Raw genomic sequence first — 14,488 nt, forward strand, 5'->3', positions numbered from 1 at the left:
TCCTCGTTCTTTGTGCTCCACACTTTTGGCGCCGTTTCCCTCTTCATAACTATGCAGAATCAACTCGCCCAATTTTCGACGGTACTCACAGATGGTCTGCTGCCGTCTGCGCTTAAAATGAGTGTCCAAAAGCATGCTCCGGAGAGCAGCGTAGCTACCGTATTTACTCGCAGAATGAAAGCACTTTTTTTCCGAAAAATCGATGCAAAGTTCTCGCGAAAAAATTTTACGAGAAGTAAACTTTTTGCGTCTGTATTTACTCGCATAATGAACGGACCTTTAATCCTGAAAAACGGAGGTAACTTCTTATCTCTTTGCGCGCGGCACGCAACACCCTAACCAAACTAGGTTGTGCAAAAAAAAAAGAAGAAAAAAAAAAGCTGCAGTGTTTTTTTTTCTCTTAGTTCGGTGTTTTTTTTTGTTTTTTTTTATTTTTAATTTTTGCTGCCTCGAGGGTTTTTCTGCTTACCTTTCTTATCTGCTTGCGCGCAGCACGTGACCCTGTAACCAAACTGCCCTGTGCAATAAAAAAAAAGAAAAAAAAAGCTCCTTTGTTTTTTTTTTCTTTTAATTCCGTGGGTTGTTTTTTTTTTATGCCGCCTTTCGCAAGCTGTTCCGTTTATCTTTCTTATCTCCCTGCACGCAGCGCGCGACCCCAAAGTCCAGACTGCACTGTGCAAAAAAAAAACAAAAAACCTCCTCTCCATGTTTTTTTTTTTCTTGCTTCCATTGGATCTTTTTTTTATTTTTTAACGCCTTTTGCAAGGCGTTTTGTTCACCCACGCTGCCCATGCATTCGCGACCTCGCTGCAGCAGCGAGGTTGCTGCACCGCGACCTCGCTGCACCGGGGGGGGGGGGGCCAAAATTTTGACGTCCGAGTTGGGGGTGCGTTTAATATGCGAGTGAAAAAAAAAGTCAAAATTTTGTGAGCCGACTTGGGGGGTGCGTTCATTACGCGAGTGCGTTCATCGTGCGAGTAAATACGGTAAATGTCACGTCCCCCCAAAAAACCCGAAAAAAGCAAGTTTTACCAGCCGACTTTGGTGCCGAACAACCACTGTCGGCGGCAGAAAAAAAATCACAAAATAAAAAGGAAAGGAGAACCCGCACTTTTCGGCGCGCAAAATGGACCACACACGATGCTACAGACAAGTGCTTCGAGAGCATGCGCTGTCTCCGCGCCCGACCACGTGCTATATTCTCCGCGCTACTCCACGCCAAATTGGTTGCGCTGGCTCGTGTCATTTGCTACGGTCCATCTCAACGGCGTAGAGGAGCAAGCACATATTTGTGCACGTTCGGCTTTGCAGCAAAGGGCCCGTGTTTCGCCGTGCGTTGGTGGTTCTTCTGCCGTGGTGCCGTGGAATGGGAGCCCGTGCGCATTCGTTCGGGACGAATTCTCCGATGCGGAGTCTTCCCGAGTTCGAAATATTCAACTTTCTCTCCCATTGAAATGTATGGGCGCTCGCTGGGACTTTTGAACACGATCGAATTAAACAAAAAGTCGAATCAACTGAGCTCAAACTTATGAAAGTTTATTGTAGTACCGTATTTACTCGCATAATAAACGCACCCCTACAACGGGTATCAATATTTTGACTTTTTTTTTTCCCCTCCCGTAATCAACACACCTCGAATTTCGGATCCGCGAGTCTCAAATTGCGCCGAATTAAGCGAGCTGCCAAGCCAGTTTTTTTTTTTGCCGCCAAGCACCCAGGCCAAGTCAAGTCAGGCCAAGCCAAGCCACTCTCACTCTCGTAATGGCCGCAAGTGTGTAGTTGCGGTGGTTACGGAAGTGATCAACCGTGAAACTGAGCGTCGCGCACACTTGACGAAGCTTGGGTCGAGGAATTGCCGAGCCCTGGAAATTCCTTGCCTATCGGACGCATTGATGTCAACAAACAAGCCTTCGTCTGTGGTCGCTTTCGGACAGTGAAATCGTGAAAGTGGTTAGGCCTAATTTCACATACTCCGGGTAAATGTATTTATTTAATCGGTAGCAGAACGACACAGCGAGGTGAATGCTCTGCTCTAGGTTGAGTGCGTCTGGTAGCCTCTTCATGAACGAAACTTGATCCGTGCGAGCTGGCTTCGGGGGTCGGCGGTTGGACTTTGTACGAGTTCTTGTCTCCGTGAAGGAAACTTGATCCGTGCGAGCGGGCTTCGGGGGTTGGAGGGTTGGACTTCGCACTAGTTCTTATATGCGTAGTTGCGGATACACCTAGACCTGTGCGCCGCCGCGCCGCGCCGCCGCCGCCGCCTGTTTTGCTCTCGCCGCCCTGCGCCGCCGCCGGAACCCCCAGAGCCAGCACGCCGCCGCCGCCGCCGCACAATAAATTCGGCGCGCCGCCGGCGCCGCCATCTTTTTTTTTTTTTTTTTTTTTTTTTTTTTGGGGGGGGGGGGTATTGGTGCTTTTTTTTTCTGCTTCTGTGTAAGTTTTATCTACTATATTATGCATAAAAAATGAATAGATACACTTGTGTCTGTATGCTTTTTCCCTTTCATTTTTACTCCTGTAAATATATCAATAAATGTAGAAGTTCCATAGAAAATGGAGACACGGAACGATAAAAAAGAACGAACAAAACAACAAGTCTCAAGCACAGTTTGTAGTTTATTTGAACAACGAACGTTGTTACATATACCTCAAGACCCTCACCACCAAAAAAAGAAACACCTCCCCTTCACTAGGTCACCGATAGCCGGACACTCAGACAGAACCCATGGTTCATGATTCAGACATATCTAAATGATTCACACAAACCAGCCACCCTGATGACCTCGCTTGAGGGCTGACCAGCCACATGCGATAACAGGCAACTCCAGCTTCAGCGCAGCCCTTACAATTCTTAGAAAACCCACAAAACAGGACCTTATAGAGACACAAAAAACGCTTCATATCACTGTCCAGTGCTAAGGACGGTGTGCTTCCACAATTACCAGAGGTCACAATACGCATATGGTCTCCCTCAGAACTCTCCTACCATTGCTGATTGTTGGGCGAGTTGGTATTGTGCGTGAGAAAACATGATTGCGCTTCAAGACATAGAAAGAACACCACAGAGCGCTTACTTTCAACTGATTTAATCCAAGAGCCTCAGCGTAGATACACACTGCGTCACTGCACCCCATCTCAACCAATCCGTGGCCCCGCCGCGGACCGCAAATACTCTTTTTCTGCTAACCATTATTTGCTTCTTCCACTGTTCTCGCTAGGCACAAAGATAAGACTGTTAGAGAGATAATTGAGGCGGACGCCATCAATCGTTCCGGCACCCCTGAGGACCACCCGAAAAGGAGGTTAACCTTTCTAATTTGTGCTGAGCTTTGAAAACTAAATGTACACCGAACCTCTCTGCCTCTAATATAAAGTTATGAGAGATTCCAAGGCGGTAAGGCACACACACACAACATTGCTTACAACCGTTTTTTTTTTTTTTTTTTTCACAGGAGCCGGATTAAACGTACGTTCCTTACATCTTGAGCACAACTGTAACAATTCCATCCTGGTGTAATTGTTAAAATGGTGAACGAAAATTGAGCTTGGCAGAAGGTGTTGTCGGTTTTTATCCACAAATGCCTGACAGGAGTGGAGCAACAGTCCATTGTCACTCAAAAACTCTGAGCAATTGATTGAAATATTGAATCCGCATCATGGGAGAAGGTGCGATGTGACAACTGTAGACATCAAGGACTTTTATTACTCTGGATAAGTCAGAGCTGTTTTAATAAGGGTCAGAAGGTGGTGCGATGATAATCTAGTGAAGTTGCAGTCTGCCACTGGGATTGATGTAGATAGTTTTATCACCATTCTGGAGTTTCATTTAGAGTCCACTGCCGTGGGCTTTGATGGTTCTCTTTTTATTCAAAAATCAGGGTCTGTGTATCGGGTCGTGAATTGCTCCAGTGTAGTCCGAGATTTTGTTTTTAAAACGGCTTATGTTCACGTTGACACGGTTGTGCGGTCCTTGTCGATTGGACCACGCAATCCTGCCATCGCAACAGTCGAATTAAGACCTAATGTTGCACACGGAAAAGGGCCTGTGCTGGAGGTGCGGCAAGGAATCAGCCAAGCCTCTATTGGCAGCTGACAGCTGTCACTTGAAAATAGTTAAGAGTGGTCTAATTGCGTCTGCGATGGATAACGCCTGTAAAGAATCCCGTATGTTTTGGGTTGTTGAGACAGTTGAGTTGCAAAAGATGCGTCGTTTGGAAGCGGGCCATCACCACGATGTAATTGTTAGAGTTGTGCTCAAGGTGCGGAAGGTTTAATCCGGCTCCTGTGGAAAAACCTGTTGTGAAGAATGTTGTGTGTGTGCCTTACTACAATGGATCTCCCATAACTTTATATCAGTGGCAAATAGGTTCGGTGTAAATTTAGTTTTCAAACCTCAGCACAAATTAGAAAGGTCAACCCCCTTTCTGGAGGTCCTCAGGGGCGCCAGAAAGAAACATAAGAACCCAGATGTAACTTTTCAGGCAGGATTTGTGTAAAGGAACCCTCTCATTTCGTCGAAACTCGCTTCGTGGAATTACGTATCGCAGACAACTTTTCATGGGCACACGTTTCATGGACACACGTTTTGTCGACACGATCGTTTCATCGATTAAGCGAATTGCACGCTGTAGGGACATCTCGTCACGCGTGTATCATATTAGTAAGGGTTCTGATGGAGTTGCCTGTTATCGCATGTGGCTGGTCAGTCATCAAGCGGGGTCGTCTGGGTGGCAGGTTGGTGTGACGATGAATCATTTGGATCTGTCTGAATGTCCGGCTTTCAGTGACCTACACTCTAAAAAAAGGGTGTATTCTTAGACCCTTTGTCCCATATAAGACACCCTAAAACTTCAGAAATCGATTTGACAGTACTAACTTTCACGAGAGGCCTCTTGATAGCCGTGTGGTACAACTTATTAAAATAGCTAATGTACGTTTTACTGACTACAAAAAAAATAATGATCGGGGTTTTCTTGGTCCTACTGCAAAACCTCAGTGCTTTCTTTATGTGGTCTTTGATACGTACTTTAGCTATTTAATAAGTTATATCGCTCCGTTATTAAGACCCTCGTAAAATGTAGGGCCGTCTGTGCGTCGAACTAGAGTTTTGGGGTGCGTTATATGGGACAAAAGGGTGTGTGGTGATACCCTTTTTTTGTTAAAGAGTTCTTTTTGGTGGTGAGGGTCTTGGCGTATATATAAGAGCGTTCGTTGTTCAAAGAAACTATACCCCCTTTTTTTTTCAACGAGAAAAGAAAGTTTTGAGCATTTATTTATTTATTAAAGTACCCTCAGGGCCCGAAGGCATTACAGAGGGGGAGAGCACATACATGAAATAACGACGCGAAGACTTACGACGCGAAGACTTACGAGATTCGGTCGTGGGGGAAAAAGCGATGATTTGGCGCTGGAACGTGTACGTCTCGATAATATATAAAGTAGAATCCAGCCACATATATCTTAATTCTCCGCATAAAGGAGGAAATTAGTAATGGTTCGCGAGGAGTCGGACTCTTTACTAGAGTTCCTGACGTGAAAACGGGTATAAAAGCTGTGTTTGAGACTTGTTGTCTTGTCCGTTATTGTTATTGCGCCGTGTCTCCCGTTACTATGGAAGTTCTTTACCAGCTCGCCTGTGTTTTAAAAGTGTTATAACGGAATGAACGATTTTGTAGACTGCAAACCGATTTAATGAAAACCTTGTGAAATAATTTGATACAAGAGGGCTATATTCGCCTCCGTTTTCAGGATTTTTTCAAACGTATTTTATTTTGATCCACACGCCTGGCTTGTTTCTGTCACGTCGTGTTTCTAGGGGTCCTCCTTTCTCGTTTCCACGCCGGGATCCAGCATCGGGGGTCGAAGTCGAGCCCCCATCCGGTCGAGTCGGGGAGGCTCTCCTTACGGGTCTTCGCCGCCAGCGTATTTGCTTACACTCCCGAGCTCAAAATCCTTGCGCCCTTGCACATTTTGTTAATGTTGTCATGATCCTCTGCTATGCGTCTAGCCATCGTGGAGGGCGGCGTCGGCGTGATGCGCTTGTAATCGGAGGATCTGCCGCGGCGCAAGGCGAGTTGGTTGAAATCGACGTCAATCACTGCAGGTTGTTTGTAAAAAAAAAAAAAAAAAAAAAAGAGCTATCGTGCGGCAGCTTGGCGGCAATCCGGTGTGCCTTGCGGGGTAAACCCGGAAATGGTGTAGGTTTGATTGTTCACGTTGGTAATGACAACGTGCGGTCCGTGGAAAAGCAGGCCAAGTTTCGAGGTAGGAAGGCCGTTCGTGAACCCTACCCTGTCCCTGACGCTGTATGAAGCTGGTCGATGTTTTGCATCGTAGGAACGCTTCATGCCAGGAAGGTAAGCGAAGTTCGCGTTTGCAGTGTCGCAGTTCGCGCGGACGTCGCCGACCTCGCCGGGAAGCGGGGAAAATTCCATTGGTCGACGTGGGGCAAAGTTGAACAGGAGTTCGAACAGTGATGTCTGGAGTGCGGCGTACGGCTGCTGGTTCACTTGAAAGCTGGTTGCCTGGAGATAATCGCTCCAATGGTCGATGTCGCCGTTGACGTTCTTTCGCGCAGACATGGAAGGATTTTTCCGTTGGCGCGTTCGACAAAGCCGTTACCTTCGGGAGCTTAAAGTACTGTTAGGGATGCTCTGAATGTGCCTGTCGGCGAAGTGCCGCGAAGCCGAACGAGAGGTTAGGACCCTGTCGTTGTCGGTGATGACAACTTGCGGCGTACCGAATGAGAGTACGAGTTCTAGAAATCGAAGGACGTGCTCGGTCGACTTGTTAGGCACGGGGCGCGCGACAAGCGCGTGGTGAAGTGGAACGCGGTGATAAAATACCTGTTGTCGTCGGTCCTCGCCGCGGCTGCCAGCCGGCGACATTTTCTCTTACAAACGAGAATAAATAAGACGCCGAAGTACCTGATTCTTCTAACAGACGCACTCTTCACAGCGAAGGCCCATGTATACCTCTCCAGAAAAAAAAAAAAAAAAAAATGGAATAAAAAAGTGTGTTCCTTTTTATGGTATTTGCATCTTGCTTTCCAAATTCAAATGACTCCTTTCTCTCTCTGCTTCACTCTCTAATTTACACCCCCCACCCCTCCCCTCCCTCTTCCGCGCCACGCCGCCGCCGATCCGTTGATCCCCACGCCGTCAACACGCCGCCGCCGGAGGTACAGACACCGGCGCGCCGCCGCCGGCGATTTCTGACCGGCGCACAGGTCTAGATACACCTGAGCGTGCCTGCCCGATACTAGCAATATATATCGCCTAAGAACAGTTGTGTCAGAACGATCGTGTCGGGTCGTGTCGCTTTTCGTGCTGAGTGAGCTTGGTAGGGCGCTTTTCCTTCCGCAAAAGGCACCCCGAAAGCGCCCTAAAAAGGTTTGCAATTTAAAAAGCATGGTTATCGTGACGCGCCCTCAACCAGCTGTGGGTGCACCTCCATCACTGGGGAGGTACCACAATACCTTGCCGTCTCATGTTGGCACCTAATACGACATTTGCACGAAGTGTGTAATTGCAAATATTTTACCCCGTGTAATGAACGCCCCCCCCCCCCCCCCCCCCAAAATATGTGTCAATTTTTCGGGAAAAAAAAGTGCACCCATTGTGCGAGTAAATACGGTACTCTTGTTTGTGGTGGTCCCTTTTAAATGTGCGACGCACATGCCAAATAAGAAAACGAATGCGCACATTGCCCGATGGAAGCACCCAAAAAACAAAACTTTTAGTGGAGGGGCACGTACTCCATCAACGGCACGAGCAAAACCAAAGTAAATGCAAGTATGCACGAGCGTGCACAGACCGCAGAGGAGGCACGGCAGCGGCATCAAACGTCGCTGCTAACCATCGCCGCCAATATTCTTCTTTAAGCACGTCACTTGAAAGCAACAAATTACAGAAAATCAATTACTTTTGACCTAGAAAATTCGTAATACGGCTCATTTTTCTTTTGTAGGGCCGCGCAATCGCTGCGTTAAACAGAAATATTCGTTAAACAGGAATTCGTTGTAGTAGTCAGACAAACACTTGAACACAAAAGAGATTGGCTGGGATTTTATTTTTGCGTCATTAAACGGGTGTCTTCGTTATAGAGGCATTCATTATAAAGGCATTTGAATGTAGCCCCTATTTCGTTTCAAGCAACTTTGTGATACATAGTTGCGACGGTGGCATGCGTCAGAGTAGGTGCTAGCATTTAACTTGTAAGCATACTGCAATAGTAATTGCACGGAAAGTTGGAACTTAAGCCTAAAATTGACCGTCAAGGCCTCTGCCTTCGTTTGTATGTATACATATAGCTGAATTGTCAATCGTAGATAGACCTCAAGGAGTCAAACATGATGGTGAAAGATACGCACCCAAGATGATCACCCAAACCAGTTGAAAGCAAAGTAAAGTGATGCAACACGATCGCATACTTCAACGATGCGAGGCCAAAGTTTCAGGAGGCTTACACTGACGTACATCAATGACGACTGGGCTACCATAATATCCCAAAAGGTGCCCCACCTCCCAAAGTTAACCAGCCCCCTATTTTTGACATCATTCACTATTTTTTTTCATAAACACCGAAAGATAGCTTATATCTAGGAATTGCAATGCCCTGGCTAATGATGGCCTCAGCCAAAATGGGGTAAATTGGCTATGGCAAGAGAAAAGCAAACATTGCCGACTGGGAAGGAGACTTGTCCATGTTCCATTGCACCTCAATGTGAAAACAAGCTTGGAAAATCACAGAACACAAAAATAGCACTTTTCAAGCTTTTCTCGATCACACACCTAGAGTCCTCATTTACACGGACAGAGGAAGACAGGCGTCTGTCAGTCTCCCACTCAGTGTTGCAGTGATGTGATTGGCCGAAGCCATTTTGGAGCACCTTTCGGAGCAGCCAAAACAGTGTTTTGGAGCAGTAAATGCGGCCTTTGGAGCAACCAAAACAGCGTTTTGGAGCAGAAAAAGTGGCTTTTGGAGCAGCTAGAAGAGTGTTTCGGAGCAGCAAACGTGGCTTTTGGAGTAGATATTCTTAGAAAAATAAAAATATTAGTTTTAGTGCTGTACAAACAAAGGGCACTTTCTGTTGTGTTATGTTCTGATGTGACGTGTTGTGACGGAACTCCCTGCTTGTGTTTTTACTGCTGAGACATCCCACAAGTGTAGAGTGCTGCAGGCATTGCCGAGCAATTCCGAAAAACCACTCGCCATCGTTCCACTGGTTCCCTACGTGCCAGATTTTCGTCAAAAGTAAGCAAACATAAAACAATGAATTGCAAGCGTCCCGGCTGGTGCCTCTACCGTGTAATCCTGTTCGCATGCACATGAGGGCAACTTCGGCAGGCTTGCAGTTCCGTGTGCTTCGTTGCGCGAGCGGAGACAACGGCTGTTCGATCAAAACCAAAACCATACCACTCCGCTTCATCACCAATTGATTCCCAAAATTGTTTGCAAAGTGTTACTGTCGAGCATACAACAAAAAACATCAGCGATGCATGCTTGCCAGGCCGGCAAACCGACCCCCCCCCCCCCCCCACAAGCGCGTGCACACACACACGCACGCACGCACAAACACAAAAAAGAACCTGAGCGCATCGATGCAAGACATCGCGAGCCACGATCAAAAAGTTCTTGGAGCGCTTTGTGCAACGACTGAACTCGAGACAGACAAGCGCGCTGTGCGGGTTCAGCGTGGAGACATTGCCTTCTCTGCTTTAGCTCACTTCTCTTCACCAACTTTCTTTCGTGGCAGATTTTTCTCGTACCTGGTTCTCTTTCGAAAGAAAGCCTACCGAGAGAAACCTAGGTAATCTATACTTTGACAGAGCAGTTTTTGAGTTTAAGAGGTTTTTCATAGTAACGTATAATTTATAGAACAGGAATTTCGGCGAACATGCGGCGGTACTTAGTTTCATTTTAGAAAGCGCCATACACACGTGTATGCTCAATTACGGTACTCAGTTTAGTTTCGGTATTGCAAGGCGACCGAAATTGTTTTTTTGGCACAGGTTTGGAGCAGATTACTCATAATTTGGGAAAATGTAGCAGGATGTAGCAGGGTTAGCCCCTTGGCGCAGTTTGGCACAGCAATCGCATCACTGGTGTTGTACTTTCATAAATTGCCGTCCCTCGCCTGGCAGATCAGGCGACACCTATAGGATCACATGAGCTCGCAGCTAAAGCTTGCACGAGCCCGTGACTTGGAGTGGTTATGTGACGTCATGCGATGCCTCCAAACGTTTGGACAAATTTGTGGCGGCCAGACGAGCACGCGGCGGTCGAAACGACGCAGGTTAAAGACGACAAAGGTTTCATTCCTGCGCATTTGCAACGACAGCAACTTTTGGCGACCCTAAAATGCATTAAAGGGACCGGCAACAACCCCACAGGGAGTGCGTGAACTCACCCGCTGCTGCCCGGAGCATGGCTCGGAGAGGAGGGCGACGCGACAGAAGGTCCCGGATGCCATCTGCCGGTGGACGTACAGCCTCGACTTGCTCGGCGATGCCACGGGTTGGGCGTCCTGCACACACTCCCATCACTCCTCCGACTTCCCAAAGACCACCCTCAGATAGACTCGTTTTGAGCAATTCCGAAACAAGAAGGCAGCCCAAAAGGGGCGTAAGAGGGGACGCACCCCGATGTAGGAGCCCACGCTGTCCATGAGGCGTTCCAGTGCCCGAGAGCCGGGCCCCAACAGCTGCACGGTGAGGTCCCCCCCCCGGGGCCACGTGGGTCAGCCTGGCCCGGACAATGACCCCCGCTTCGGGGAAGGCCGGGCTGAGCAGCTGCCTCCAGAGCAGGGCGTTGAGGTTCACGTCCGCCTCGGTGGTCGTGTCGTACAGGATCACAGTGATCGGATCGTCCCTGCAGTCACCCGGGACTCACCTTTCGGCCCAGGCAAGGACAACCAGACCTCTTGGACGCGTTACCCAGTTGCGCTATATTACCCAAAAGGGCAGACAATCCCAATTTGAGCCCACATCTTACTTTGCCACTCAATTTGTAGGAGGTTTTTTTCTCGTCTGTCAGCAGACGACATGCGGTGTTTTCTCCCTTCATTTTTGTCCGCAAAAGGCGCTTCGTAGGGGATGAATTGCATTCTGCGTTCGCGTTAGGAGGTCGTCAACTAACACTTATCTTTACTCGCTCCACAAGAAGCAAATTAGATTTTGCTCTCGTTCTTGCGGCGACCAAAATTGGACCTCGGGACACGTCCGCTACCAGAGAGCTATCGCAAAGCCCCGTTCCCCTCCTACTACCGGCCGCTTTACGTCCCGGGTAATGATAAAAATAAGAACGGGTTTATTTCCCATTTCTTACCAGTGAACGTTCTATGCCACCTTGGGAAAGCACTGTCATACAGTCTAATATATTGAATTCAAAGGGGATTGTAAAATAATTCGATATATCATTAATTTGATATCCAAAAAATATGTTAAATTAAGCTCGTGTTGAAATTTCCTGGCGTCCAATACAGAAGATTGTGACAAATGGGAGCTTACCAAATAGAGCATCCAAGAGCCGCTAAATATAGAGTAGAGCGTAGTTGGCGGAGACTTACTAACGCACTTACATGCGCGCCTGGCCAGGACCTCCACCAGCATGAGCGACAAAACACGAGAAAAAAAAAAATGAAGGAAAGACGGGAAAGCGAGGCATAAAAACATCTCTTGATCCCTAGAAAAAAGTTAAGGAAGCAACAAAAAAGAAAGCCCCCTAAATTTACTAGGCAGCAAAAGAAAAATGATGTTGATTGGGGCGAAGCTCTGGTGGTGCTGATGCGCTGCGCCGCAGCATGTCGAGCTTTCTGTTCGTTTTCATCCATGTCAGAAAGAGAATGTGAGGTATGGAACGTGGTTATATATGCATTTGAGCAGTTGACCCCAGCGCCCTCTTGTCTATAAACGTTGAGCCAATGCATTTACCGTAAAGTCATCGCCCACCCTCCGTTTTGGGCGAAATATCGATTTCGTAAAAAGCACCGAGTCAACGCCCACCCCCGTTTCGGGCAATCAATCTCGTAAAAAAAGCACCGAGTCATCGCCCAGACCTGAAAAACTATGAGTCCCACAAATGGCAAACAGAAAAAAAAAAGAAAAGAAAGGGCGCCGTCCTGCATTTTCACGACTCCAAAATTGGAAGATGCGTGAGCAGAAGAAACACAATAAAAAAAAAAGCAAACCTATATTTATCTGGCAAACAAAAGCAGACACGTTTCCGATCCTTTCCCTCCTGCCTACACCCTCCTCTCCCCAAAAAGAAATAAATATAAAAGGCCAGAAGGTCCGTTTGCAACATAGCGCCTGGACGCGTGGATCATAGGGTCAAAAAAGATCGTATGAGGGAGAGAAAGAGATAACAGAATGCCGCTTTATGTTCTTTTTTCTGTTCATAACTGAAAGTCCGTTTTCACCGAAAAGATAAGTCAGGCCGCGAAACCGTTAACTTAGATAGGACGCGGATCGGATGACTAACTCAATACTGCGAATACAAGTGGTTCAGAATAAAAAGCCTCGTTTGGATTCAATTTTCTTTGTCCAAAACCTACTCCGGCCGACTTGGCATTCTTTGAGAACGTCGCGACCACTCCGCGCGAAGTCTGAGTATGTTTATAGAACACCGCTTCCTTTTGTTCCTAACTGAAAGTCCGTGTTCGCCCAAAAGATAAAAAACGCCCATCGGTAAACCGCAAAGGGGGCAAACACACAGGCATTCTTTGCGAATGCCACAACCGCCGTGTGCCTACCGGCAGTATAAGCAGTATAAGCCTGGAAACAAAGCGTCATTTTCCTTTCCCAAAGCATCACCCCCCCCCCCCCCCCCTCCCCACACACACAACACGACCAACTCTATAAAGGGCGACCAGGTCAGCTCTCCCCTCTCTACGGGGGCGCGTGTACCGGAAAATACCACGTGACCACGGCTGGGGACAGCGAAATCCGCCAGGCGCCGCCGCGTATCATCTCCAAATGCACGCGCGGTCACACGCGACGGGCAGCGGTTGTGTTGATAAAACCCACGATTTTGATTGTAACCTTTTCTGTCGACAACCGCATAGCTTTCTTGACATGTTCTGTGAACAGAGTAAAGCGACAGCGCTTTCTATTGCCGGTCTATTAATTAAGTTGTTTATTTTTTTCCTTTGAGAAGCGCTAAGTTCACGTGAAGCCAACGGACACCAATGGGAGTGTTTGCTTATGAATATAGCTTCCCGAACGTACAGTGTTTTTTCTCACTTAATACGACCGGCTTCAGTTTGATACCTTTTGTGAAGAATGCACACCCAGAAATACTCCAAATTTCAATAAAAAGATATTAGTTCCGGCTTTAGAACATGGCTCTTGTCCGTTCATATTTTTTTTGCCGGGCTAGTAATGAACGTACTATATGGTATACATGAAGAAAGGCAAAACCGTAAAAATGTTTAAAATAGACCATTAAAATAGGCAGACTCGCAACAATGATTAAAATAGGAGAGACAGAGACAAGCCGTATATTTTTTATTATTCTTTTATTTTCACTAGGACAAAGACAACTTCTTTATTAGTGACACACTAACTCGAAAACAGTAACGAATACAATAAACAGTATCAGATAAACAAACGACGTCGAACATGCTCATAATTAGAATATACACCCTGTCAGCAAGTTCCGCGTTATCTGAAATTCGCGACCACTAATTCCGATGAATGACGGCTGATCCGGTACGTAGGTGAATCAGGAAGAGTGGTTGTTTGGGCGAGTTGGTTTGACATCTTATATAATCTTGTGCACAACAAATACGAAGACAAAAGCAGAGAAGAGGACACAACAAGGCACGATGCGCCTTGTTGTGTCCTCTTCTCTGCTTTTGTCCACGTCTTTGTTGCGCACAAGATTATATAAGGTGTATCAGCATCACTGCATATTTAAATAAACGCTCGAAATGAGGAAGGTTATATACAGCGTCCAACATTCGCAACACGGCGTGTAAAGGATGACGCTGTAAACTTATATGTACCACGACCTATTTTGGGTTATGTACATGGAGAGAACCTATTTTTTCTTTACGCTACATAGTTTGGTGGGCAACTGATTCGCCTTCTGCTTGGCAAGAGATTTTCTTCAGCCAGTCGTTCCGGATCTCCGTCACCGGGAACTCGCGGAAAGCGACCCCCGTTGAAGTCCACGTGCTCGACTTGCACAGCGCACACAGCAGAAGACCATCACAGGCTCGCAGCCCGTCGTTGAGTTCCACTTTACCATTAACGTTGAGCTATTTTACAGCCAGAAAAACCACGCGTCCACGCGTGAACGTGCCAAAAGACAGCCTGTACTAGCTTCCCCAGGCTTCCCGAGCGTACTAAGCAGCGGGGAAGTGGAGATTCTAAACAGCGCCAGCGGGAGCAGCGGGAACTAGGCAAACTAAAAAGAACTGAACAAGCAAAACAAAAAGCGGCGCGCTGGGGCAGGAGAAGATGAGCTGGTCGCCCATTATAGA

At 47.2% G+C, this 14,488-nt stretch overlaps 1 protein-coding gene across 1 annotated transcript in view; it reads right to left on the reverse strand.

Annotated features, from left to right (window-relative positions):
* The window catches only part of LOC121834279 (tudor domain-containing protein 7A-like), a 157,077-nt gene that overhangs the window by 56,427 nt on the left and 86,162 nt on the right, over window positions 1-14,488 (reverse strand). Inside the window, 3 exon segments of the mRNA XM_042288040.1 lie at window positions 10,412-10,528; window positions 10,643-10,726; window positions 10,728-10,872. Coding sequence (XP_042143974.1) covers window positions 10,412-10,528; window positions 10,643-10,726; window positions 10,728-10,872 — 346 coding nt within the window.

Source organism: Ixodes scapularis, unplaced genomic scaffold (genome assembly GCF_016920785.2).
Source record: "Ixodes scapularis isolate PalLabHiFi unplaced genomic scaffold, ASM1692078v2 ptg000943l_1__unscaffolded, whole genome shotgun sequence".
NCBI classification, from domain to species: domain Eukaryota; kingdom Metazoa; phylum Arthropoda; class Arachnida; order Ixodida; family Ixodidae; genus Ixodes; species Ixodes scapularis.